This window comes from Ipomoea nil, unplaced genomic scaffold (genome assembly GCF_001879475.1).
Source record: "Ipomoea nil cultivar Tokyo-kokei standard unplaced genomic scaffold, Asagao_1.1 scaffold3169, whole genome shotgun sequence".
Lineage (NCBI taxonomy): Eukaryota > Viridiplantae > Streptophyta > Magnoliopsida > Solanales > Convolvulaceae > Ipomoea > Ipomoea nil.
The window spans coordinates 1176245-1203729 of NW_017619597.1; the positions used below are offsets into that span (position 1 = coordinate 1176245).

At 36.8% G+C, this 27485-nt stretch overlaps 2 protein-coding genes across 3 annotated transcripts; one reads left to right on the forward strand and one right to left on the reverse strand.

Annotated features, from left to right (window-relative positions):
• Positions 1 to 3940: 3940 nt before the first annotated feature.
• Positions 3941 to 5668, reverse strand: LOC109167481 (7-deoxyloganetin glucosyltransferase-like). Of its 2 annotated transcripts, none has more exons than XM_019316491.1 (2): positions 5011 to 5668; positions 3941 to 4925 (listed from the first exon to the last, which is right to left on the reverse strand). In XM_019316491.1, exons 1-2 carry the CDS (start codon positions 5509 to 5511, stop codon positions 3993 to 3995), a joined length of 1434 nt encoding a protein of 477 aa, XP_019172036.1. In that variant the 5' UTR covers positions 5512 to 5668; the 3' UTR covers positions 3941 to 3992. The 2 variants fall into 2 exon arrangements, with proteins under 2 accessions (XP_019172036.1, XP_019172035.1); XM_019316490.1 differs by having other exon boundaries at positions 3941 to 4927; positions 5007 to 5668.
• Positions 5669 to 8791: 3123 nt separating this feature from the next.
• On the forward strand, positions 8792 to 27476 carry LOC109167562 (7-deoxyloganetin glucosyltransferase-like). The gene is made up of 3 exons (XM_019316594.1): positions 8792 to 8797; positions 20932 to 21282; positions 26355 to 27476. The coding sequence occupies exons 2-3, from the start codon at positions 20932 to 20934 to the stop codon at positions 27438 to 27440; spliced, it is 1437 nt and encodes a 478-aa protein (XP_019172139.1). The 5' UTR covers positions 8792 to 8797; the 3' UTR covers positions 27441 to 27476.
• Positions 27477 to 27485: the final 9 nt, after the last annotated feature.

A 27485-nucleotide genomic window follows, 5' to 3' on the forward strand; every position in this document is an offset into this window, starting at 1 on the left:
TAGCCTCATTGCTTGTAACCTACGTAGACTGTTTTCACTCCTCTAATATCAAGTTTAGTCCTCGTTGATGTAGATACATGGACATATGCAATTGATCAAAACACTTGGAAGTGCTTCACACTTAGTTTCAATCATTAATTTGAATGTTCAAAAAAACACTTTCAGACCGATTTATTTTAACACATTTGACCACCATCCACTCCATCCCGTGATTTCCTATTTGCAGACACACAACCATTCAACGCCGTTCACGTGTTAATATCAACAAATCAGATGTAATTTTAAAAAAATGACGCGGTGACATTTTCATAAATAATTTGAACTTTGATGCACATAAATGTGTTATAAGTGCAAGTAGCTGGTGCACCTTTGCAAGTAAAAAGTGTAAGTAAAGTCACTTACAAGTGCAAGTAATTTTATGTTGTTAGTTAACATTCATGAGTAAATACCCAAAATGGTCCATCGACTATAGCTAAATTCACAAATTGGTCCTCGACTTTCAATTTCAACCAATTAAGTCCTTAACTTTGTAATTTTAACACAATTTGGTCCTTTGTCTATTTGACCGTTTGTTGACTGTGATTTTTGAGGATATATATGTACTTTCATGATCCATAGTCGGTTTTTTAAGGTTCCGATTGCATTTCCAGACCGCACTGTTACATTCGAATCCACTTCCGAAAGCAATCTACCAAATCCGGTTGCCTTTCTTCATCATCCCTTTGGATTCAATGTAGTTGACTTCGTACCAGAGCGAAGAAGACGACGTGTTTCCGAACCGGTGCAACGTCATCCTGGAGGCCTCCACGTGCTCCGACGAGAGCTGAAGGTTCTTTTGGAGATCGTCGATCACGGTTAACAAACGGTCAAATAGATGGAGGATCAAATCGTGTCAAAATTGCAAAGTTAAGGACTTAATTGGTTGAAATTGAAAGTCAATGACCAATTTGTGAATTTAGCTATAGTCGAGGGACATTTTGGGTATTTACTCAACATTCATGCACCTAGGTGCAACTACTTATAACTATAGGTGCACCTAGTTATAACGTTATGTGCACTTAGTATTGATGCTCACTTTAAATTTTACTTGTACCTGTAATACATTTTACTTGCACTTGTAATATATTTTACATGCACTGAGGTGCACTATATGAAACTGCTAATTGTACTTGTAATACATTTTATTTGCAGTTTAATGTTCAATTATTTACGAAAATATCACTACTATTTTTTTTAAAATAAAATCAGTGCTACTGACTCTATTACAATGTAGTATCTGTTCATAGTTACTTTCTCAACTTACTGAAGCACAAAGAGCCGAGGCTCGAAATCACAACCTCCCATATGGGAATTCAATCCGGGTGTCATTTGAACACAAGGTGCTTGACCTTTCTTTTTTAAAAAGCAGAAAACTTGCAAGACACTTAAGTAACCAAAATAAATAAATAAAAATATTTTACATACAAGCATGTTACATCATTTTACAAATGGTAAAATTTCTAGGATGAATACACTAGGCCAGCTGGAGTGAATTTATATTTCGTTCGTACATTTTTGTTTGTCTGACATACATACTCTTTTGGACGTAAATTTTGACATAAATTGAATTATCACTCCCGGAAATTATAGAATTTCCGATCATCTGAAATTAATTTTAGGGTCCGTTTGGAAAGCAGGAAAATGACTTCTGGAAAATGTTTTCTGGAAAATGAGTTATTTTCCAGAAAATATTTTCCTTTCACGTGTTTGGCTACAAAACGGAAAACTGTCTTTTGTGTGTTTGGTTCATTTTCTGGAAAATGAGATAGAATTATATAATTAAGCAGTTTATATAATTAATTATTTTGTTTAAAATATAAAAAAAATTATGCTTTTGAAATCAAATAATTTTTTTTAGAACAATCAAATAATATTATTATCTATTAAAAAGTTATAAATTTTTTTTTTTTTAAAAAAAGAAACAGCGGAAACCAGAGAGTAATACTCTCTGATTTCCGACCGTGTTCTCTGGTTTCCGACGGTTTCCAGTCGGAAACCAGAGAGCAGGTGCTCTCTGGTTTCGGCCGGAAACCAGAGAGAATCTCTCTCTGGTTTCCGGCTGGAAACCAGAGAGCAGTGCTCTCTGGTCTCCGGTCGGACACCAGTGCTCGCCGAAAAATGTACGGTTACAAATCCGAGAACTAAATTCGAGGAGGAGACAATAAGTGTTGGTGAAGTTGTGGAAATTTTTTGGCCAAAAGATGAGAGAGCAAAGAATGGAAAATGACTTCCCCCCCAAAAAAGGGGAAGTCATTTTCCGGAAAAGAGGCCTCATTTTCCATTGACTATGTGACATTTTCCTTTGACTTCCATTTTCCTTGCACAACCAAACACCAAAAATCCGGAAAATGATTTCTGGAAATCATTTTTCGGGTTTCCAAACACACCCTTAAATCAATTCGAAAGTAAAATGTGGTCGGAAATAACAACAAAGATTTTTTCAAATACCAAAAGTGGTCGAAACAAGGCTTTCAACTTGATTTAAGATCACTTTCAGGTGGTTGGAAATTCCATAATTTCCAGTAGTGTATACAAATGTTGCATTATCAATTTATTTTAACTTACAGAAATAGTACAAATAACTCTATTATTTCTTATTGGGAAAATGACACTTTTTCTCCCTGTATTGTTTACTTATAGCACATTTTCTCCCTATGTTGTTTATGTAATCGCTTTATCCCTCTCAATTGTTTCTAAAGTGGGTATTTCTCTCCCTCTCTATTAAATAAATGTTTGGATTATTAAAAATGAGGGTAAAAATGATATTTCATTATTATTATTATTATTATTATTATTATTATTATTATTATTATTATTATTATTATTATTATTATTATTATTATTATTATTATTATTATTATGGTGATGGTGATGGTGATGGTGATGGTGATGGTGATGGTGATGGTGATGGTGATGATGATGATGATTATTATTATTATTATTATTGAAGGAGGGGTTGTTCATATTTGCGATCGTGAACGTGAACATATTATTATTATTATTATTATTATTATTATTATTATTATTATTATTATTATTATTTAATTACGTGAACATATTTGCCGTACGTGAATTGAACGACCTCTCCAATAGTAATAGTAATACTAATACTAATAGTAAGTGAAATATCATTTTTATCTCATTTTTAACAATCTAAACATTTATTTAATGAAGAGGAGAAGAAATAGTCACTTTAAAAACAATTAAGGGGATAAAGGGGTTACACGCAGCCACGCAGGACGCTGGGCGTCCACTTTCTCCACCACGCAGCCATCCTGCTCTCCCACATGGCACGATGACAAGGCCAAAGAAATGTTACATAGATGCAGACTACCATCACGGAACAAATGTGGCTACAGTTGGTGCAGTTCTTCTCGACGCCGATGACCGGTATGTGTCGGCTTTCAGTGCCCCCTGATAGGTTGCTTCTCCCCACTCATGGCCGAGGCATTTGCATGCAAGGAAGCCTTATCCTAGCTTAAAAGGCGGGATAAACAGGTTATACAAATTCACACGGACTGTCAGTTGCTACAGAGTTATCTGTCTAGACCACTTACCACATCACGTTCATATCTAGGTTATGCTATTGATAGTTGCAGAACCTACATATTTACTTTTACTTTCTGCTTAGTTATTTTTATTCATAGATTACAGAACTTATTAGCTCATTCCCTAGCTACTACAACTTTTGATTTCGCTACGGCTAAGTACTGGGACAATGTCCCACCGAATTCTATTTCAACTTATCTATAAATACAACGTAGCCAGGTTGACCTTCAAAAAAAAAAAAGATAAAGTGGTTATATAAATAACACAGAACAAAAATGTGTTTTAAGTAAACAACACAGGAGGGAAAAATGTCATTTTCCCTTTCTTATTCACAAAATACTAAACGTTGGGCAAATTAATTAACCCCAATTGAATAACCTAGAAAAATAACAAATTCCCAGGTCTTAGTTTTTAAACTGTCGGCAACCACTTAACAACACTTCCCCAATCAACTTATCCAAATTGGAAAATGATGAACCTCCAACACCAATGGCCGCCTCAGCTCTCTCCTTCCAAAGAAATGCCTTCTTCTTCACCTCTCTACCCTTTTCTCCTTCCATTAGCTCTCTCACCACACTTTCAACGTTCTCTCCATTAACATCAAGCTCTATCTCTAGACCAAACCCCCATTCGGAGCAACAACACAATCGGTTTAGTCCTTGTTCCGCGAAAGATGACCAACAAATCATTGCCACTCCCGCGCTCATACTTTCTACAATCGAGTTCCATCCGCAATGGGTTAAGAACCCTCCGACGGAAGGGTGGTTCAACACTTGTTCTTGATCGCACCAATGGGACACATAGCCTCTGCGGCCGCCCTTGATCGCATCCATAAACTGGGGAGGGAGAATTTCAGACCAGTTGCCAGAAATGAGTTCGGGGCGGATGATCCACAAGAAGTTTTGCATGCTTTTGCACAGGCCAATTGCCAACTCTACCAGCTTATCAGGGCTGGTAACCGCCATGCTACCAAAGTTTACATAAACTACGGATTTTGGAGTTTTGGAATTGAGCCATTGAAAACAATCTTGATCTTGTTTCCACATGTGACATTCAATTTGGTTAATTTCATCACTTTCTGGAAACCCCTTGAGAAGCAGTGGAATGGGTCCGATAGTGTAGGCTCGATTGAACATAGAACGCAATGCGTTGCACACCTGGGGTTCTAGCTCATCAAATGTGTGAAAGATGACAGCAGAAGCGTTGTAGCTTCCTGAAACTTGAGAAATTGTGTTGTCAACTATGGGGTCATTTGGATTGGGCGACCAAGCCGAGGTTGGGATATCCCCTAGACGAATACTTTTCACTCCCGGGATCCAATCAATAATATAGTCATCATCTGTATAAATTGAAAAAGATATATATATATATATTATATTGATGTTATAAGCTAAGAGAGAGAGAGAGATTTTTCATACCTTTGTTGTTTATTGATACCTTGTCGCGGAGGATCAGAGAGTGTAGGTGGAGCATACTCCCGACGCCACTAAAAGGCCAAAACACTACTGCCGGAATTCCAAGCTCCTGGGCAGCTCCAATAGTGGTGGACGACATAAAAGCATCGGAAACTATACAAGAAACCGGAGGAACATCCGACGCTACGTTCAGCTTATGAATCAGCGCCCTGAACGGAGCAGAGCAATTCTTGGAAATGGAAAAGATGATCTCGACCAGATCTATTGCGCTATTGCGGGTTTCCCTTGACGGAATGCCGTCGGGGATGGTTTCGAAGCAGAAAGTGGGTGCTTGATTGAGAGGGCGGAAATCTCTGGCTTGCATGATGTGGGTGTAGTTGAGTTGAGTGAGAACATAGGTAATGTGAAAGCCTTTGTGATGAAGAAGCTTAGCTAGCTTGAGCATGGCGGATATGTGGCCTTGACCTGGTGCTGGAATGCAGACTGCATGTGGTCTTTGGGCTTCCATGTCTTACAGTTTCAGTGCAGTTAGCTAATCACACTAATAGCTTCCCTATTCCTCAACGCACCATAATATATATATTCCTCCAACAGGTTGAACCTCAACTCTAAGGGCCCTCACACCCCGACCGAACAGAACATTTGGGATGAAAATCATGTTAACTCAACTGAACATGAACCACACAGGTTATCTTTGCTCACTGCGCACAAGGAACCCCTCACTTTGAGAGGTTGCTCCCACACTGCCGCTGGTGAGACTCAATCCCTGATCATTCTTCTAAACTTTCACCTCTATGACCAGTTGAGTTGTCCATGTAGGTAACCAGCCTGTATATATGCCCCACTGGCAAGTGGTTCCCTATTTGTACACGAGATCTATTATATATACTATCAAATTTTACTTCCTGATATGACGGGCACTAATAAATTATGGACTCTAATAGATTTTTTTTTTTTCTTTCATGTGGTCCCTGTTAAAGTGTCTATATCAATATTGAAGTATGGGAGTAAAGAAAAGGAGTATATGTAGTATTTTCCATTGTACACACCCTTTCAATGTAAGTTTCCTACACTAGAACAATATAATAGTACTAACTAATATATATATATATATATATATATATATATATATATTAGTGCAACTAACTCTCTTTCAAACAAATATCTGAGAAAAATGTGTTAGTGAGATTAGTTGCACTAATATATATATATATATATATATATATATATTATTAAGTTCCGATGTGGGTGCATATTTCCCGTGTGGTTGTGCGGTGAGTAATGTGCGTAAGTTTTGTACTTAAGGTGCGTGAGACTTGTGCTTAAGGTGCGTGAGTTTTGTACTTAAGGTGAGTGGGTCTGTACTTAATGTGAGTAGTTGTTGAAACTTAAGGTGTGTGAGTCTTGTGCTTAAGGTGAGTGAGTCTTGTGCTTAAGGTGCGTGAGTCTTGTGCTTAATGTGAATAGTTGTTGAAACTTAAGATGCATGTGTTTTTGTGCTTAAGGTGCATGAGTTTTGTGCTTAAAATGGATTGTCACACCAGAGCTTTGGAGTTGAAATTCCCGGCACCTGTATCTATCGTAATAATGACATGATCCATAAAACCTCAGCAAAAACATCAGCTAGAGCTTTGTATTCAGCTTCAGTGGAAGATCTATAGCAACGGTTCTCTGTTTCTTGCAAACCAAAGATATAAGATTAGTTCCTAAAAAGACTGCATACCCACTCGTGGACTTACGATCTTCTGGACAACCAGCCCAATCCGAATAAGAAAAGGCATGAATTTCCTTTGAACTGGACTACCGAATGCGCAACCCGAGGCCGAGAGTGTCCTTGACATACCTGAGCACATGCTTGAGCTGTTCCCAGTGTGATACAGTGGGGGCATGCATGTGTTGACAGAGCTGATTAACCGCAAAGGATAAATCAGGGCGCGTGACTGTGAGATATTGTAAAGCACCAGCTAGACTCCTGTACTGTGTAGGATCATCATATGTATATGCAGTTATGCACTGAATGGAACATGTCTTGAAATAAGTCATTCCAGCACGTTTAAGAATATCATTCATATACCTTTGCTGAGATAAAATAATACCATCATTGCATTTAACAGTTTCAATACCTAGAAAGAAATTTGTCTCACCAAGAGGACAGTTTTGATATTAAGTGGGAAACCAAAACATGATCACTTACCATTACAAGAATGTCATCCACGTAGACCAACATATAGACTAAGGCAGAATCCTTAGAATAAAAGAACAGAGAGACATATGTTTTGGATGCTTGAAAACCAACTGATAATAAAAAGGCATGCAAACGATTAAGCCAGGTTCTAGGGGCTTGTTTTAATCCATATAGAGATCTCTTTAGCAAGCAGACATGAGATGGAAAATTAGTATCAACATAGCAGGAGGTTGCTTCATATAAACAGTTTCAGCAAGATTACCATTCAAGAAGGCATTATGAACATCCAATTGCCTGATAGCCCATCCCGAAGATAAGGCTAAAGAAAAAAGAATTCTTATAGTTGTAGGTTTTACCACAGGACTGAATGTGTCAAAGAAATCCTGGCCAGGCACTTGATTAAACCCTTTTGCCACTAATCTTGCTTTATGTCTCTCATAGTACCATTCGCTTTTCTTTTTGTCTGAAAAACCCATTTACAACCAATAACATTCATACCTGTGGTGGGAGGAATTAGAGCCCAAGTATGATTTTGCAAGAGAGCATTGAATTCTTGGTCCTTAGGATCACGCCACTCAAGATATTTTACAGCTTGAGAATAACATGTGGGTTCCGTAGGAATAACCTGAGTCGATAGAGCCGTAAGTGTTGCTTCGAACCTGCTACGAGTAGCCATATAATGAGTCCGTTCAGCAGGCCTGGTGGACCGACCGCGAGGGCGCCCTCGCCGTCACTGTAGTGGAGCCGCGACGTCAGCCGATACTGTGACAGAATCATCGGAAATGGCCGGCTGAACGCCGGCAGGTGGCGGCTGATCCGGAGGAGGAGCATGATGGGGCACAACATCCGAGGGCATGGTGGCGGGTTGATGAGTTAAAACAAATTTCGACCACGGAGCTTCATAATATCGAAACAAATCCTGTTAAGAAGATTTAGTAGCAAAGGGAAAATTTTCTTCATCAAATCTGACATGGCTGCATGTGTAAATCTTGTTAGTCTGAAGGTCCATGCACCTATACCCCCTAAAGGAATCCGGATAACCTAAGAAGACACAGGGAGAGGATCTGTATGACATTTTGTGACGATTGTATGGACGAAGATGAGGATAACACAGACAGGTAAAGACACGAAGAAAAGAGTAGGATAGAGGAGATTTATGCAACAAATTAAATGATGGAGACTGTAATTATTTAACACAGAAGATGACATTCTGTTAATTAAATAAGTGGCTGTCTCAAAAGCAAAATCCCAGAATTTTAAAGGAACAGAAGCATGAGCTAGGAGAGCTAGACCAATTTCAACAATGTGACGATGCTTACGCTCAACACGACCATTCTGTTCATGTGTATATGCACAGGATTGCCCATGTTGGATTCCTAATTGGACAAAAGAGTTGTGCAATTTTTTATATTCAGCACCTAGGTCAGATTGAATGGATTTTATTTTGCAATTGAATGACCTTTCAACAAGTATGCAAAACTTATCAAATATGACATAAAGATCAGACTTCAATTTCATAGGGAGGAGCAAGTCCCCATTTGTAGATAAAAGAGGAGCAAGTTCCCAAATGTCTGTGTACATTAAATCAAGAACATGCGAACTAGAAGAAGTAACACGTGGTAGGGGAAAACAGGCGGATTTACCCAATTAACACGCATTACATAAATTATTTGCACGACTAACTAAAGACCCACGAACTAAAGAAGACTGAAGAATACGACTAAGAACATGATGATGAGGATGACCTAGACGATTGTGCCAAACTGATGCTGAGGCACGGGCTGAAAAGAAAGCTGAGGGAGACGTGTTTGGCAGCGGTAGAGTGTATAATCCCCCAAAACTATTGCCCCGAAGAAGAACTTCCTTGGTATTGATATCCTTCACAACCAAAAAGTTGGGGTGAAACTTAAAAAAAAAAAAAAAAACTTTATTATCAGATGCAAAGTTTTGAACAGATAATAAAGAATTTGACCAACGTGGAACATGAAGAATATCAAACAATTGAAAAGACTGAGAAGGGGTGTTGAAAGAAGCATGACCAACATGACTAATAGATAAACCCATTCCGTTACCGACACGTAAAGTGTCGTTACCAATATATTCCTCCGAAGTGGTTAAGGCAGCAATATCTGGGGTAGCATGGTTGGAAGCACAAGTGTCTGGAATCCACATCTGAGACCCACCAATATCTGAATTGTTTGGGTAGGTGATATTGGCCGGAGGTGGTGGGTCATACGGATTGTAACATGCAACCTCTTCGTGACTGGTCCGTCTACAAATTTGACACGTGACCGGATTACCTCCTCCGTTATTGCTACGACCGCGATCACCTTGCTGCCGGCCTCCACCACCGCGACTCTGAATTCTGCCGCCGCCTCATTGATTTCCGCCGCGATTTTGACCACCATGGCCTGACCGACCGCCACCACGTCGAACCGCCAATGCCGCCTGGGGACCACCATAGTCCCAACTGGAGATAAATTCATGGGCGCCGGGGAAATCTGCCAACTCTTGAAGGGTTATTGGTTGACCTCGAACGGAAAGAGAGGTCGTCAATGCCCGGAACACCGGCCTCAAACCGCGAAAGACGAATAGATTTTGATCATCTAGGGTTACGGTTTGGTCGGCCAGGGTTCGTTCCTCAATGATTACCTGTGCACGGCCGATGTAGTCTGCTACGGATGAGTCACCTTGATTTAAACCTTGTAACTGACCAAGAAGATTTAGAGTGCGAGCTCGTGAGGAAAAGGATAGAGCTTGAACGATAGCCTCCTAAAGGGCACGACTCGTACAACGACCGACGGTTAAGGGCATAACCTCGTCGGAGAGGGAGGAGACAAGCATAAACAATAATGCTCGATCTTGGCGCATCCATAATCCATACTCAGGATTAAACCGTGGGAGGGAGTCGGCGGTATCGCCGACGGCCGGAAGGAGTGCAGGTTGCGATGACTTTGTGCCATCAAAAAATCCCATTAAATCATGTCCATATAAAAACAGAACAACTTGTGTTCGTCAAAACAAGAAATTTTTGTAGATTAATTTTGTGCTAATGAAGTGGTGGGCGGTGGACAAAGATGTTATTGGAGAAGAACTAGAGGAAATAGTAGCATCAGAAACGGTCCGTTCAGAGGAATTAACAAATCCGTTAGCCATAGGGAAAAAAAGAAAACCCTAGCTTACTGATACCAGATGAGAAATGATGGAATTGTATTAACAGAACATAATTACAATGAGTTCAGGTGATGGGAATATATACAGTAAAGAGTCACATAGTAACTAGGAGTAGGAGATTTAGATTGACTCAAATACATAGATTTCTAATAGCACTAATAAATCTAATAGCACTAATAATATTTCATCCACCGATAAAGAACTGGGTACACTCGGATTCCCCACGAAATTTGATAGAAAAATAAAATTTTAATCAAACACCAAATACAAAAGACGCCTCCAACCTACTGAAACACAAAGAACTAATAACGCTTCCACTGAGGCTTGAACTCATAATCTTCCAAATGGAAGTCCAACCCGAGTACCATTAGACCACATAGTCCTGGTAATTTGAACATCATATGAACTCATATAAAGTGCAATATGAACAATTTAATATATGCGCACATAAAAATTCAAATAATAATTTGAATAATATAATTTGGCCAAAAAAGGTCCAAACCCCACAAGTAATTTATAAAGCAAGGAATAAACGGGTAAAATTTACTTTGGACCATGGTGCATGTAGCAGTGTGGTCCATAAAGTAAGTATCATTTTAATTACACTTCATTTTCATTTGACAATATTGTTCCGTTTTTCAATTTCATTTTCCACACATACTAGTTCATTATAGCAATATTAAAGTATCATTTTAATTCTACTACAATTTCATTTGACAATATACATTATTTTTTTTTTTTTTTTGAATGCTACTAGCTCTATTAGAATGTAGTATCTGTTCATATACTTTCTCAACCTACTGAAACACAAAGAGCTAATAACGCCTCTACTGAGGTTCGAACTCACAATCTTCCAAATGGAAGTCCAACCCGGGTACCATTGGACCACATAGTCCTGGTCACACTACTTTAATTATAGTAATATTAAAGTACTATTTTTTTTTTGAAATTTTTTGTAATATAATTAAAGTACTACTAAAGTACTATTTTAATTACACTCTAGGTTCATTTGACAATATATGTTATTGTATGACTCTGAATTTTAGTTTCATTTTCAAAACACCTAGTTTCATCTTTTCATTATAACAACACTAAAGTATCATTTTAATTATACTACAGTTTCATGTGACAATATACGTTTTTAAATGAACTTTTGCTTTTTTTTAGTTTCATTTTTCACACACACTAGTTTCATTATAGCAATGCTAGAGTATCATTTAAATTCTACTATAGTTTCATTTGACTACCATGGTCCACCTAGCACTATGGATCATGGTCCACTGTATACGTGTATAACAACTGGGAATAAACCCATGCCTATTAACCGATTGATGAAAACACAGAACGGCAAAAAAACCTTCATAACCGTTGCATTGAGAAGCGACTTCCAATTGCAATCGTCAATCGTCAATCATAGCGCGACCACACACAACCGCCGCTTCCCTCCACTGGAACACAATTGCCGACCGCACGGTGCAGATCAGAAAAACTTTGCGTTCACCGAAGAAGTATATTGATAACGTGTTATGATTCCCTTTAGCCCTTAGCGTTTTCATCAGTTAAATGAATCGAATAGCGATAATGTAAAGAGTAAAAGACAGACAGAGAGAGAGAGTAGATAATAATGTAGGTAATCAGGATTTCCATTAACCAATATACAATACAGTACATGTTTCTTTATATATAATGCTAATGTAACGAATACAATAATGGTAGGCTTAATTAACGGACCGTTACGTCCGTTACAATATCAATTAACATAATGTCCATATTTATTATTTATTTATAACAAAATAATTCTTTCTTATATATAATAAATATAAATATGTCAATTCGAATTAGATTTTTAACAAAGTTAATAAGTGATTAGAATTGCACGGATATTACCTAAAAAAAAGAAAATAAAATAATCTTCAAGAATTCCTTTTAACCCATTTGATGACCATCAATCGACAATCGTTATCCCGTACACCAGGGTGCACATAGCACTATGCGCCTCGCGTCTTCCAAAACGACGTCGGTTTATTAAGTTGTTAAAAAAAAAATTTCCTGTTTCGAATGCACATAAACTCATAACAGAATACACATAATCTTACATAATACATAGTACACATAAACTCATAACACAATACACATAAACTTTTAACTGAATACACATAATGAGTTTGGTTAACATAATATACATAAACTCTTAACTGAATACACATAAACTCATAACACAATACACATAAATTTTTTACTAAATACACATAATGAGATTTGGTTTGTAAGGATAGACGGAATGATGTCAGTATGAAACACGCGCGTTTTGTGCCTGAACACACATTATTATGTGTGCCGTGATGCACGATATAAATTGCGGATGACCAGCCAGATGCCAGTACAGTATGCGGTATACCCCAGTGGGCAGTGGTTCCCTATCTGCAGACACAAGTTAAATGTAATTAAATATGCTATAACACGTGCTCAATTATTAGTGATGATTTATATTTCATATGTACGTAGTACAATTTTTTTTCATATGTACAAATTTGTTTGTCTTACATACATACTCTATTGGACGTAAATTTTGATTTAAATTTATAAGCATCAAAATTATAAATTAAGATACACCATTGAATAACGATTACGTGTTTTTTAATGCACATCTTGAGCCATCTAGTATTGGGATAAATTTATCACCTTTTTTTTGTTTTGTGGATGACGAGAAAAATCTAGAGCTACTATTTGAGAGTGCGTGTTGTATAAATCCTACATTGTGACCTTAGCTGAAAAATGACCTAAAATAGTCTAAATTATTTATAGTTGATCGACTCAAACTGAGAAGGCCAATAGGTCACTCCCTCTGGAAATCGAACTTGCCCCCATTTTAATATGTCAAAATATTTAACATATAGCACGAAATAATATACAAACATTAGAAAAAAAAAATTAACTTAATAGAAAGAACATATCAAAATCTACTTAGAAACCAAATTATTATTGAGAAAAAAATTATAAGATCTAGAGGCTACCAAACAAATTCCACTATCAATAGAAGTTAGATATAGTGTCTCTAGTTACTACTAAAGTGTACTCTTAACTTTTATCAATGTTGCAAAACACGCTAGGCGCCCCCTAGGCGCCAAGGCGCCGATATTTTTTATTTATTTATTTTTTTTAATTAAAAATTAAAATTTTTGAAAATTTAGTAATAAAACATAAGGTTTCCATAGTTATTTCTTAGAAACTATTTACGAAAGTGGTTGTAAAAGTGTTCAAAAGATTGTTTAAATCATCTAAATACATAAAAAACTAAAATTAAGAGCTAAATAAGCATTTTGTAAAAGTGTTCAAAAGATCTAAATACATAAAAAACTAAAATACGCAATTTGAAAAAAAAAAATTATCCAAATCGGACAACCGAGTCAAAAGTTATGCCTTCCGAAAGTTTTTCGACATTTTCAAAAAAAAAAAAAAAAAAAAAATTAAAAGTGCCGGTTCAGCCGGCTAGGCGGTCTAGCCGGCCGCGGAGATGGCTGATTTCAGCCTTCTTCGCGGCGGCGCAATGGCGCCTAGCGCCTAGGCGCGACTTTTGCAACATTGACTTTTATACTGAGAAATTATATCAGATTATTTTTTCTAACTCTCTTTTATTAATTATAACATACTTTTGTTTCTCAAGGCCTATCTACATATTGCATTAATTATAACATACTTTTGTTTCTCAAGGCCTATCTACATATTGCCCGTATTAAATTGTATCAACAAGATTATGACAACTAAGTTTCAAGTGGTCACACAACAAAGTTGAAGATATTGAACAACCAAAATTAATTCTTTTATGACTTTGAGAACTCTTTTTTTTTTGAAAGTTACTGGCTCTATTACATTGTAGTATCTGTTCATATACTTTCTCAACCTACTGAAACACAAAGAACCAATAACGCCTCCACTAAGGCTTGAACTCATAATCTTCCAAATGGAAGTCCAACCCGGGTACCATTAGACCACATAGTCCTGGTCAATTTAACGGATTTTATAATTTATTTTAAACTATCAATAAATTATAAGATTGTTATAGTAAAAATTTAAAAATAAGTTGTTATTTGAATTTATTCTTAGATGTTATTAAACATTTAAAAGCTTTTTCATTTTTCTTCCATTTTTAATTTACAAACATAATGCATATACACTAGCTAGTATGTACTCCTTTATACATACACACACACATATATATGTAATTAGATTCTGATGCAGTTGTGCGGTAAAATTTGAGCTATTTTGTTTATATCAACATATAAGATTACCAAAATTTAAAAAAAAAAAAAAATCTCGATTGCAATTTGATAATTTTTGCATCTAGGTAAATTTAAGGTGTTTGGGTTTGGGCTTAATGTGCGCGTGATTTGTGCTTAAGGTGCGTGGGTTGTGTGCTTAATGTGAGTAGTTGTTGAAACTTAAGGTGCGTGAGATTTGTGCTTAAGGTCTGTAGGGTTTCTGCTTAAGGTGCGTTTGGTTAGTGCTTAATGTGAATAGTTGTTGGAACTTAAGGTGTGTAAATTTTGTTTTTAATGTGCGTGAGTTTTGTGCTTAATGTGCGTGTGTTGTGTGCTTAAGGTGCATGATTCGTATGTTTAAGGTGCGTTAGTGTTATGAACTAAGATGCGCGAAGTTAATACGTAACGTGCGCCATTTTAATGCTTTAGGTGCATCCAACCGCACAACCGCACAAGAAACCATTCCCGCACCTGAACCCTTCTATATATATATATATATATATATATATATATATATATATATATATATATATATATATATATATATATTGCGGATCAAATAAAAATGCCTCATCAGGTAAAAAATGCGGACAATTTTCAGCCATAGATGCAATCCAAATCAACAGTCCAAATTGAATTTTAATTAAAAAACGCACTTGCATATTTGTAATTTTGAGTAAATAAGTCAGTTTGTCTTTTGTATCCGAGTCCGCATTTTTCCTTCTTCGAGTGCACATTTTTTCCTTCTTAAGTGCATATTTTTCTTCTTCGTGTGCATCATTTTTATTTCAGTACTTAGTTTCTCATTTGAGTGCGCATCTTTGTGCCTTTTAGTGCAAATCTTTGGCCTTCAAGTGCACGTTTTGTAGCCTTCAAGTGCATGTTTACCTTTCTAAGATTGCATAATTAATTTCCTTCGAATTTTTCCTTTTAGTATCTTCTTTTTTCTCCCTTGCTTTCTTGTGATCCTCTTTATGCCTTCAAGTGCTCAATTTAATGCCTACAAGTGTATATATGTGTATCTTTTTTGAAAATGTATGTGCAGTGTATCTTATTATTGTGTACAAAAAAAAAAAAAATACTTAGCATTCAAGTGAACTTTTTTTTTTTTTTTTTTTTTTTTTTTTTTTTTCCTTTGGTGCAGATTTTTTGCCATCAAGTACCTAATTCTGGACAGTATTTGTTATATCCTTTGCATTATTTTCAATTGCATATAACTAAAATTCTTATGAAATTTGTGAGATTTACAAACGATTTGTATGGGTAATTGATTTAATAACAGTTAAGTTGAATAACCTCTCTTTTTTGGTACAATAAATTACATCAATTGCACATATATTTATCTTCGAATGCAATTTGTTTGCCTTTAAGTACACATTTTTTAATTTCAAGTACATGGTTTTGAACTTCCAAGTGCACATACCGCATTGCTTGTAACCTGTTTTCACTCCTTTAATATCAAGTTTAGTCCTCGTTGATGTAAGTACATGGATATATGCAATTAATCAAAACATTTTTAAGTGCTTCACATTTAGTTTCAATCATTAATTTGAATGTTAAAAAAAACACTTGGTCGAATTCCTTTTAACACATTTTACCACCATCCACTCCATCCCGTGATTTCCTATTTGCAGACACACAACCATTCAGTGTCGTCTACGTGTCTAGATCAACGAATCATATGTAATTTTTTAAAAAACGACATAGTGGTATTTTCGTAAATAACTTAAACTTTGATGCACGTAAATGTGTTATAAGTGCAAGTAGCTGGTGCACCTTTACAAGTAAAAAGTGCAAGTAATTTACGTTATTAACATTCATGCACCTAGGTGCAACTACTTATAACTATAGGTGCACATAGTTATAACGTTATGTGCACTTAGTATTGATTCTCAATTTTAATTTTACTTGCACTTGTAATACATTTTACCTGCACTTGTAATACATTTTAAATGCACTGAGGTGCACTATATGAAACTGCTACTTGCACTTGTAATACATTTTTACTTGTACTTTTATGTTCAATTATTTATGAAAATGCGATCACTTTTTTTTTTTTTTAATCAGTGTTTCTCATCCGTTAGATCTGGACACGTGGACGGATGACATGCGTTCTTATTTCTCTCCTGGGTGAGAAATTCGCACCTAAACGCGATTAAAAAACTACTTTATGAAGATGTTCTTTTAGAACTATTTAAATTTTATGAAGATGTTCTTTTTAGTCTTTTTACATTTATCTACTTATAAAAAAACTACTTTTACCAAACACTTTTAAATATCACCTGTTATTTTATTTACAAGTTTTATTTAAATACGTTAGTTATATAATTAAATTAGTTATTTCAAATTCAAATTTCTTTCAAAAAAAATTCAAATTCAAATAATAATACAAGTAACAATAAACTTTAAAATCAATATAATAATAGCATAATTAAAATTTTAAAAATATTAAATATTACATTATATAGTTATACATACATTTTTAATCAAATTACTTTTGAGCTCAAAAATTCAAGTACGTTTTTCTGTTTCCACAACCATTACTTCTTTTTGCTAATTCAGAGGATGTCAAAAATTTAATTGGTAAATTTATTAAATTAATAATAGTACGTGCATCGCACGGGACAATTACTAGTTTAAAATAATATGGATAAAGAATGAAAAAAGTTATGAAGCTATTAGCTTATTTTTAAAACGCTACCTAAGGAAGCGTTTTAAAATATGTTCTTATTTTAACCTGTTATCTTATTTTATGAACATTACCAAATAAAGCTTATAACTTAAGGATGAGTTTTACTAGGAGGGGATTTTAATGTGATATCCAGTATCTCTGAATACAGGGGTAGCGCACTGCCGGACACAAACAACATTGGGGATTTTTCCAACTTCATCTTGGATAATAATTTGCTAGATTTACCTGTAACAGGAAGCCTATACACCTGGCATGGGACGCGAACCACAGGAGCCGTATGGAAAAGGCTAGATCGATTTCTATTGAACTCCCACTGTCGCTGTAAGTGTACGAAATAGTACACATTAGATTGGCTAATTTATTAGTCTATTTTATTAATATGTAAAGTTAATTAGCATGGATTGTAATTAGTATTTTGGACCAAGCTAAAATGTGTGGTGGAGATTTATTGTTAAAGAAGTTGGACAAAGAGCAAGTCTGAAGATCTCAAGTTAAAAGAAGATGTGGTTGAGAAGAATTCTAGCCACATGTGAAAGCTATAATCAAGGCATGGTGAAAAGGAAGCTACGTACAGTATATAAGGAAGGGAAAATGAAAGAGGAAGTTGCCAATTCTGAAATTCTAATCTCATTTGCAAGCTTCCTACATTACTGCTTTAATATTGATTATATTAATTGTGATTTAAACCTGTACTACAAACCAGTACCTGTGACAGCTGAAGTGCTACACCAAAGATGGTTATGGCATGCACGGTTCAGTCCTGAGTAGGTGTTTTAGAAGAGTTGTAGTGGTAAAGGCTGTGAGCCGTGTAGTTACCTCGGTGAGCCGTGTAGTTACCTCTTGTAATACTCTGTGGTGAACATCTAGTGGATTGGGCAGACGTGGGTTGCCCCGCAGACGTAGGAGAAGGAGCTCCGAACTGCGTAACAATTCTACTGTGTCTTTACTTTATTTACGCTTTCAATTTCGTTATTTATATGTTGATTAAATTGGTTTAATTAAACAGCGAAATTGTCTCGTAATATAAAATCAAGTAGAATCCTTAGTGTTAAATTGATTTCAAGATACACGGGCTTTTTCAGTCGCGACTCGTTTACAGAGGTGCAAATTAAAGTGCTAGCGCGAACAACCTCGGACCATGCTCTGCTAGTGTTTACTGCTACAAATGAAAACATGTCTTGCCCGAAACAATTTAGAATTCAACGCATGTGGTTATCTCATCCAGATTTTAAGCGGGTGGTTCGCCAGAATTGGGCATTGCCAGCTAACGGTGGAGGCATGAAAGCATTTGCGTACAAACTTAAACAACTAAAAATAGCGCTAAAGGTCTAGAATAAAGAAGTCTTTGGAAATATTTTTGACCGTGTGAAGGATTTAGAGGCCGGGGTGGCGGAAGCTGAACACACCTACGCTAACAATCCCTCCGGGGAGTCGAGAGTTGCGCTCCATGCTCTGCAAGCTGATCTGTTGTTGGCACTTAAGCAGGAGGAGTGTTTTTGGAGACAAAAGGCCAGGATCAAGTGGTTGCGAGAGGGTGATGCTAACAATCGTTATTTCCACTCAGTGGTTAAGGACCGACACCGAAGCCAAAGAATATCAAGTGTTCTAGTAACTTCGTAACTTTTTTTTTTCCAATCTTTATCCTTATTATTTTAAATAAATGACATCATTTACCTCTCTCAAACCATTTTGGTCTTTTCTCTTCTTCTATATTTTTATTGGTCATCTTCAAAATTGAAGTAGTAATATCTCCATCAACGAAAATTTAAGTGAGACCTCTATTAAGATGAAGGAGATTCGGAACAATATTGCTACTTCATTAGTGGATGTTAAATCATGATTATGCTAATAGTTTATTTCAAAATGTTAAATTTTAATATGTAAACAAACCTATTTAAATTTAGAACTATTTAAATTTTATGAAGATGTTCTTTTCAGTTTTTTTTTTACATTTATCTACTTATCAAAAAGCTACTTTTACCAAACACTTTTAAGCATAATCAGCTAGCTTAATAGCTCTTCAGTTTTCAGCTTTCAGCTACTTTTCAGCTAGGTTTACCAAACATAGCCCTAAGTTTGTCAACCTATTTGATGGAGATGTTAAATTTTATATTGTATTTTTTTAATAAGCTCTAACATATTAATAGTATATGTTCAATAACCATGCCAACTCTGATTGAGATGATGTTCAAATTTAAAACCTTCATTATGGAAATCAATAAGTTAAGAAGGTAAAGTAGGAAAAAATAAAAAATAAAAAATAAAAATACTAAAACCAAAATAATATGAATCATTCATTTCAACCAACAATTGGACCAACATTTTTTAGTTCCCATCATACACGCCTAACTTTATTAACTCTTATTAGATTATATATATATATATATATATATATATATATATATATATATATATATATATATATATATATATATATATTTTCACGCGCATTGCGTGAATGAGATAATGCTCAATGATTACAACCCCAATAAGTAATTCGAAGTATATCAATGCAAGATTATATATAGGAGATGTTAATGCATATGCAATTGAATGCTGAACTTGTTTATTTAAATCAGTAATTCAAAGTATATATAGATGCAAGATAATATATGAGAGATTAATTATAATTGTCACTATAATAAATGTTTGCAACTTTGTAATAACGCTAGTATAAATACTTAATCTAAAATGATAGTCTAAATAAATACTACTTTCGATTTAAATTTCTCTAAGTCTTCTTTATTCTATTTTGGGTAGCATTGTCATTGTCTTCATCTTCAATACTTGTCATTATCTTCAATACTCACATTAAGTACACAACCCACGCACCTTAAGCACAAAACTCACGCACCTTAAGCACAAAAATCACACACCTTAAATTTGACCTAGATGCAAAAATTACCAAATTGCCACCGCATTTTTTTTTTTAAAAAAAAATTTGGTAATCCTGGACATTGATTTAATCAAAATTAATGGCTCTCCTCTCACCGCACAGTTGTACCTGGCGCACCACCCGCATTTGAACCTAATGCTCAGGTGAGAACGAATGTCCAGGAAAGAACTGAGAACCATTCGCAACCATGTATTTGTCTAGATTTAATGGATTAGATGTAATTAAAAAAAAAAAATCCTGGGTGAAATTTTCAAAAATTACTCAAACTTTGGTGCAAATAACATCTGGTAAAAATACAAGTAACTGGTGCAAGTGTGCAAGTAAAATCACTTAAAAGTGCAACTATTTTTACTTAATAGTGTAAGTAATTTACTGTTTTAACATTGGTGGATCTAATGGTAACGTCTTTCACATTAATATACTTAATTATAATATTTGGTGCAATTAATGATAAGGTTAGGTCAAACTGGTCCCTCGTACACACCAGCCACCTTGTATTATTATAAAATGTTAAAAAGAACATGTATAGACAACCGGCCAGCTTGTATAGAAAAATGTGATTTCTGTTATTGCCAAGTGTACTATTTTCATAACACAATTAATCCTGATTGTATATCAAAAAAATAATAAATAAATGAGTCAGTCTTGTATATAAGAATGCTTCAATTCATGCAATAAGTAAATTAACATCGAAGAAGAAGAAAGAAACAAACAAATTAAAGATGGAAGGCCAAACACCACATGCTGTCTGCATTCCAGCTCCAGGTCAAGGCCACATATCCGCCATGCTCAAGCTAGCTAAGCTTCTTCACCACAGAGGCTTTCGCATTACCTATGTTCTCACTCAACTCAACTACACCCACATCATGCAAGCCAGAGACTTCGTCCCTCTGAATCAAACGCCCACCTTCCGCTTCGAAACCATCGCCGACGGCCTTCCGGCACGGGAAAACCGCTACAGCGCTATAGATTACACCGAGCTCTGCTTTGCGACTGCCAAGAATTGCTACGCTCCGTTCAGGGAACTGGTTGATAGGCTGAACCTAGCACCGGATGTTCCTCCGGTTTCTTGTATAGTGTTGGAGAACTTAGAGCATGATCTCAGGATATGGAAGAGAGAATGCTTGAACACAGAACATGAGTGCTGATTGATGGAAGAAGTGTATTGAAAGTGGGAGAAAGAATACAGAAGAACTTACTTTACCAGGAGGGAAAATATCACCCCTTAAGTATGGTGGCAGAAGCAGTTATAACAGAAAAAGAAAGGAAAATACAAGTAAGTCCTTAGACTATTGGTTTACTCTTTTTCAGCATGCTTTATCATCTCATTAGCAGCATGCTTCATCACCCCCCGTAAGCTGGAGCGTAGATGTCTCGAAGCCCCAGCTTAGAATGGAAAATATCAAAGCTCAATTTAGGCAGGGCCTTGGTGAATCCATCAGCAATCTGCTGTTGTGAAGGTATGGGCATCAACTTGATCTTCTTTTCACATACCTTTTGCTTGACTATGTGACAATCTATTTCGATGTGTTTGGTGCGTTCATGAAACACATGATTTTCCCCAATAGCTATAGCTGATTGATTGTCACAGAATAAAGAAACTGGCTGGCCATGTTTCAGTCCAAGGTCTGCTAGAAGATACAATAACCATTGAATTTCACATGTTGTTGAGGCTAGGGCCCTATATTCTGCCTCAGATGATGACCTGGACACAGTAGCTTGTTTCTTTGTCTTCCATGAAATTAGGGATTCCCCAAAGTAGATGCAGTAACCAGTGATAGATTTTCTTGTTTCTGCACATGTTGCCCAGTCTGAATCAGAGAACCCTTGCAGTTGTAGTTGAGAATGAGCTGGGAAGAACAAACCTTTTCCAGGGGCTCCTTTAAGAAACCTTAAGACTCTGTGGGCAGCCATAAGGTGTGTGCTTCTAGGCTTATCCACAAACTGGCTTAACTGCTGCACAGCATAGGAGATTTCTGGCCTGGTATTTGTTAAGTAGAGAAGTCTACCAACCAACCTTCTATACTCTTCAGGCTTGTCAAGAAGATATCCTTCCTCATTGTTGAGTTTCTGACCTGCTGTTATGGGTGTTTGAGCAGGCTTAGCATCCAAAAAACCATGTTCTTTTAAAATCTCCATAGCATATTTTCTTTGGCACAAGTTGAGGCCATCAGGAGTTCTAAAAGCTTCAATACCAAGAAAGTAGTTCAATTGGCCTAGATCTTTTATTCTAAAAGCCTTGTCCAGATTTTGTTTCAACTGAGCAATCTGGTTGAGATCATTTCCTGCCACTAGAATGTCATCAACATATATAAGTAAGGCAATGAATGAAGTATTTGAGCATTTAGTGAATAGAGAAGGATCTGATGAAGATTGCTTGTAGCCATTGTCTTTTAAAGCCATTGTCAACTTTGCATTCCATTGCCTGCTAGCTTGTCTTAAACCATACAAGGATCTCAATAGTTTGCAGACCTGTTTTGGCTTATCATTCTGGAAACCAGGAGGCATAACCATATATACTTCCTCCTCTAGATCTCCATGTAGAAAAGCATTGTTAATGTCAAGTTGTTGGATGTCCCACCCCTTTGCAACAGCTATGGCCAGAAAAGTTCTTATTGTTGTCATCCTAGCCACAGGAGAAAATGTTTCCATGTAATCTACCCCAAGCTGTTGGGTGTAACCCTTGGCAACCAGCCTTGCTTTGTGTCTTTCTATGGAACCATCAGCCTTATATTTCACCTTATAAACCCATTTGCATCCAATAGGAGTTTTCCCTGCTGGCAAATCTGTGAGAATCCATGTCTTATTTTCAATTAGAGCTTTAATTTCAGACTGCATAGCCTCCCTCCAAGCTTCAACTTTTACTGCTTCATTATAAGTTTGGGGTTCATGTGTGGAGAGAATAGATGCAGCACATGCCCTATGACTAGGGGGCAGACAATCATAGGAAATTACATTGCTGATAGGATGTGGAGAAGTTCTGACCTTGGATTTGCTATTTGAGTGGCAAAAGTAATCCTGTAATCTGGCAGGAATGTTTCTTGTTCTCTCTGACCTTCTAGGTTGTGCTTGGACAGAAACTTCTTCCCCTTCATTGATAGAATCTTCTTGCCCTTCATTCTCTTCTGGAATAGATTCATCATGCAATCCAGAATGTATATCACTTCTTATGTTATCATCAGCTTCCATAGTCTCCTCACTGTGAAGAGAGATATGATCATCATTTTGTACTAGAGGTGTGATGTCAATGTCAGTGGAGATGGGCACTAGAGGTAAGGGAGGATTGAATGTCTCAGCTTCAGGAGAATCTGACCCTTTTGTTGGATGGCTTTCTTTTAGAGGGTATATGTGTTCATAGAACTTGACATCTCTGGAAATAAACACTTCCTTGTCAAGAATATCACACAAAATATAACCTTTCACATTAGCAGGAATCCCCAAAAAAATGCACTTCCTAGCTCTAGGTTGCATCTTATTCCTTCTTTGTGAAATTGTGGATCCATAACACAAGCATCCAAAAACTTTGAGCTGATTATAATCCACATTCTTCCCAAATAAGATTTCAAAGGGAGTTTTGTGATCATTCTTGACTGTAGGCAATCTGTTGATCAAATAGGAAGCATACATAACACAATGACCCCAGTATTCAATTGGTAAACTAGCTTGGAACCTAAGAGCCCTGGCTACATTCAGTATGTGTTGATGTTTTCTTTCTGCAATGCCATTTTGCTGGGGGGTGTACACACATGATTTCTGATGTGAAATTCCTTTGTCATTGCAGAAGCTACTCATCATAAACTCAGTGCCATTATCAGTCCTTATAGCTTTAATTTTTGTGTCAAACTGAGTATCAACATAGCTATAGAAGTTCTGAAATAGAGTTTTTACCTCTGATTTGCTTTGCATTAGGTGTAACCAGGTAAATCTACTGTGATCATCAACAATTGTTAAGAAATAGTGTTGTCCTTTTAAAGATGCAACAGCAAAAGGACCCCAAACATCCATATGTAATAAGTCAAAGCAATTTTCAGCTCTAGAAATACTGATAGGAAAACTAGACCTCTTGTGTTTGGCAAAATGACAAGCATCACAGGCAAAATTAGCTAGTTTGTAGAAGTGAGCATCTTTTATTCCATTCAGAGAATGTATTCTGTTCACAGGGTAGTGACCTAGTCTATAATGCCACAATTGTAAAGATAGACTATTACATTTAATGGTCCTATCAATTTCAGCATGCTTCCTTCTAGGAGGGGGTTGAGAAATCAGGTACAGTCCATTCTTCTCTTTAGTAAAACCATCCACTATCCCATGAGGACCCTGAATGGTGCAAGAATCAGTGTTCATAATAATTTTGCATGTCCCTTGTTTTGTCAACTTGCTAGCAGACACAATATTAAAGGTGAAAGAAGGGATATGTAACACATTGCTCAACACAAGGCCTGAATGGAGTCTAATGTTTCCTATATGTGTGACATTCACATTTTCTCCATTAGGTAGTTTAACAGATATTCCATCTACTTTGCAGTGGCTGTCAAAGTATTCTAAAGAGCAAGCAATATGATCTGTGGCACCTGAATCAAGTATCCATATAATATCTACTGCATTGTTAATATGAAGGTTAGAAATAAACTTGCCTTCAGTAGAGCCTTCAAGACTGTTTTTGAATTCAGTTCTCACCCCAGTATTGTGCATAGTAACAGCAGCATTAGAAGATGACTTGTTTGCTTGGCCTTGGTTCTGTAGGAGAGTCACAAGTCTCTGAAATTGTTCTGCAGTCATTCCTATGTCTCCCACTTGATTCACAGAGGAATTTGGGACATCTTGACTCTGTTTGTTCTTAGATTTGTAACCTGCAATCCAGCCTGCAGGGTATCCATGTTTTTTTATAACATCTCTCAATTGTATGACCAATCATATTGCAATATGTGCACTTAGGCACATTCTTGCCTCCATTGTTGTTGAACCTTTTCCTGTTGTTTGGACCTGAGAAGGCTGCAACACTTTGTTCATCTAAGGACTGATTCTGATCAGTTTGAACAGCATTTGAGTGAGCTGGTTCAATACTTTTTTGGCTGATAGTTCCATTGAGTTTTCTCTCTATTTTCAAAGTCATATTCAGAACTTTTTCCATGTTAGGGATTGGATCCATGACAAGGATCCCTGACTTCACAGATTCATACTCATCATTAAGTCCCTCTAAGAATCTTATGACTTGATCATCTTGTTTCTCCTTCAGAATTTTTTTCATCAATGTGCATGAACACTTAGGGACACATTCACAGACAGGCAGGGGTCTCATAGCACTCATTTGTCCCCAAAGAGAATTACACTTTGTAAAATATTCATTAACACTTTTGTTACCTTGCACGTTTGTAAAAATCTGATTCTGGATTTCAGCAATTCTGTGAGGATCTGCTTGTGAATACCTCTTGCTGAGTGCACTCCAGATGTCTGATGCAATGTCAAAGTAAAGAAAACTCTCTGCAATGGTGGAATTGATCGACTTCATGATCCAGGCACAGACTATCTTGTTACACCTCATCCACACGCCATATTTTGGATCCAATGTTCCTGGACATGGCAAGGATCCATCAACAAAGCCGAATTTGTTTTTGATCTCAAGAGCTATCTTCATAGATCTGCTCCATGAAGTGTAGTTAATTTCGGACAAAAGAGGAGATACGAGAACCAGATTTGGATTCTCTGTAGCATGTATGTAGTAAGGATCATCAAGTTCTTCGTTCCTTTGATTCAGATTCTAATTTGTTGGAGTCTGATTCACAGGAATGGCGTCTTGTCTACTAGAATTTCCTTCGTCTGCTCCAGTATTCATCGTGACCACTGCTGCGTAGCTTCGATGAAGCTCTGATACCATGTTGGAGAACTTAGAGCATGATCTCAGGATATGGAAGAGAGAATGCTTGAACACAGAACATGAGTGCTGATTGATGGAAGAAGTGTATTGAAAGTGGGAGAAAGAATACAGAAGAACTTACTTTACCAGGAGGGAAAATATCACCCCTTAAGTATGGTGGCAGAAGCAGTTATAACAGAAAAAGAAAGGAAAATACAAGTAAGTCCTTAGACTATTGGTTTACTCTTTTTCAGCATGCTTTATCATCTCATTAGCAGCATGCTTCATCATATAGTTTCCGATGCTTTTATGTCGTTCACTGTTAGAGCCGCCGAGGAGCTTGGTATTCCGGTGGCATTGTTTTGGCCGCTTAGTGGCGTCGCTACTATTCTGCACCTACATTCTCCTCATCTCCGTGACAAGGTACCAAAAGTGGCCCTCGAGACCGACCATACTATTGATTGGATCCCGGGAATCAAAAGTATTGCTTTGGGTGATATCCCAGCGACAGCATGGTCGCCTGATCCAAATGACCCTTTCATTGACTACATAATTTCTGAAACTTCAAGAAGCTACAAAGCTTCTGCGATCATCTTTCACACATTTGATGAGCTAGAACCCGAGGTGTGCAACGCATTGTGCTCCATGTTCGATCGAGCCTACACGATCGGACCCATTCCATTGCTTCTCAAGGGGTTTCCAGAAAGCGAAATCAACAAGATTGAATGTCACATGTGGAGAAAAGATCCCAGTTGTATACAGTGGCTGGATTCTAAGCCTCCAAAATCAGTAGTTTATGTGAATTTTGGTTCCATGGCAGTTACCAGCCCCGAAAAGATGGTGGAACTCGCAATGGGACTGTGTAAAAGCATGCAAAATTTCCTTTGGATCATCCGCTCAGAACTCCTTTCCAGCGATTGGTTTGCCACTCTCCCTCCCGAATTTACGAATGCGGTCAAGAGCAGAGGGTATGTAGCCGGTTGGTGCGATCAAGAACGGGTGTTGAATCACCCGTCCATCGGAGGGTTCTTAACCCATTGTGGGTGGAATTCGATACTAGAAAGTATGAGTGCCGGGGTGGCAATGATTTGTTGGTCCTGTTTTGGCGATCAGCCGCTAAATCGGTTGTGTTGTTGCTCTGGGTGGGGACTTGGTGTGGAGATAGATAGTGATATTAATAGAGAGAATGTTGGGAGTGTGGTGAGGGAGCTAATGGAAGGAGAAAAGGGTAGAGAGGTGAAGAAGAAGGCAACGTTTTGGAAAGAGAGAGCTGAAGCGGCCACTAGTGTTGGAGGCTCATCATTTTCCAATTTGGATAAGTTGATAAGGGAAGTATTATTGTGTGATGGGCAATGCTACTATCCTAAGCATGTTTAAAAATGCAATATTTATTTTTGAAATGAAGTGTGATGGAGATATAGT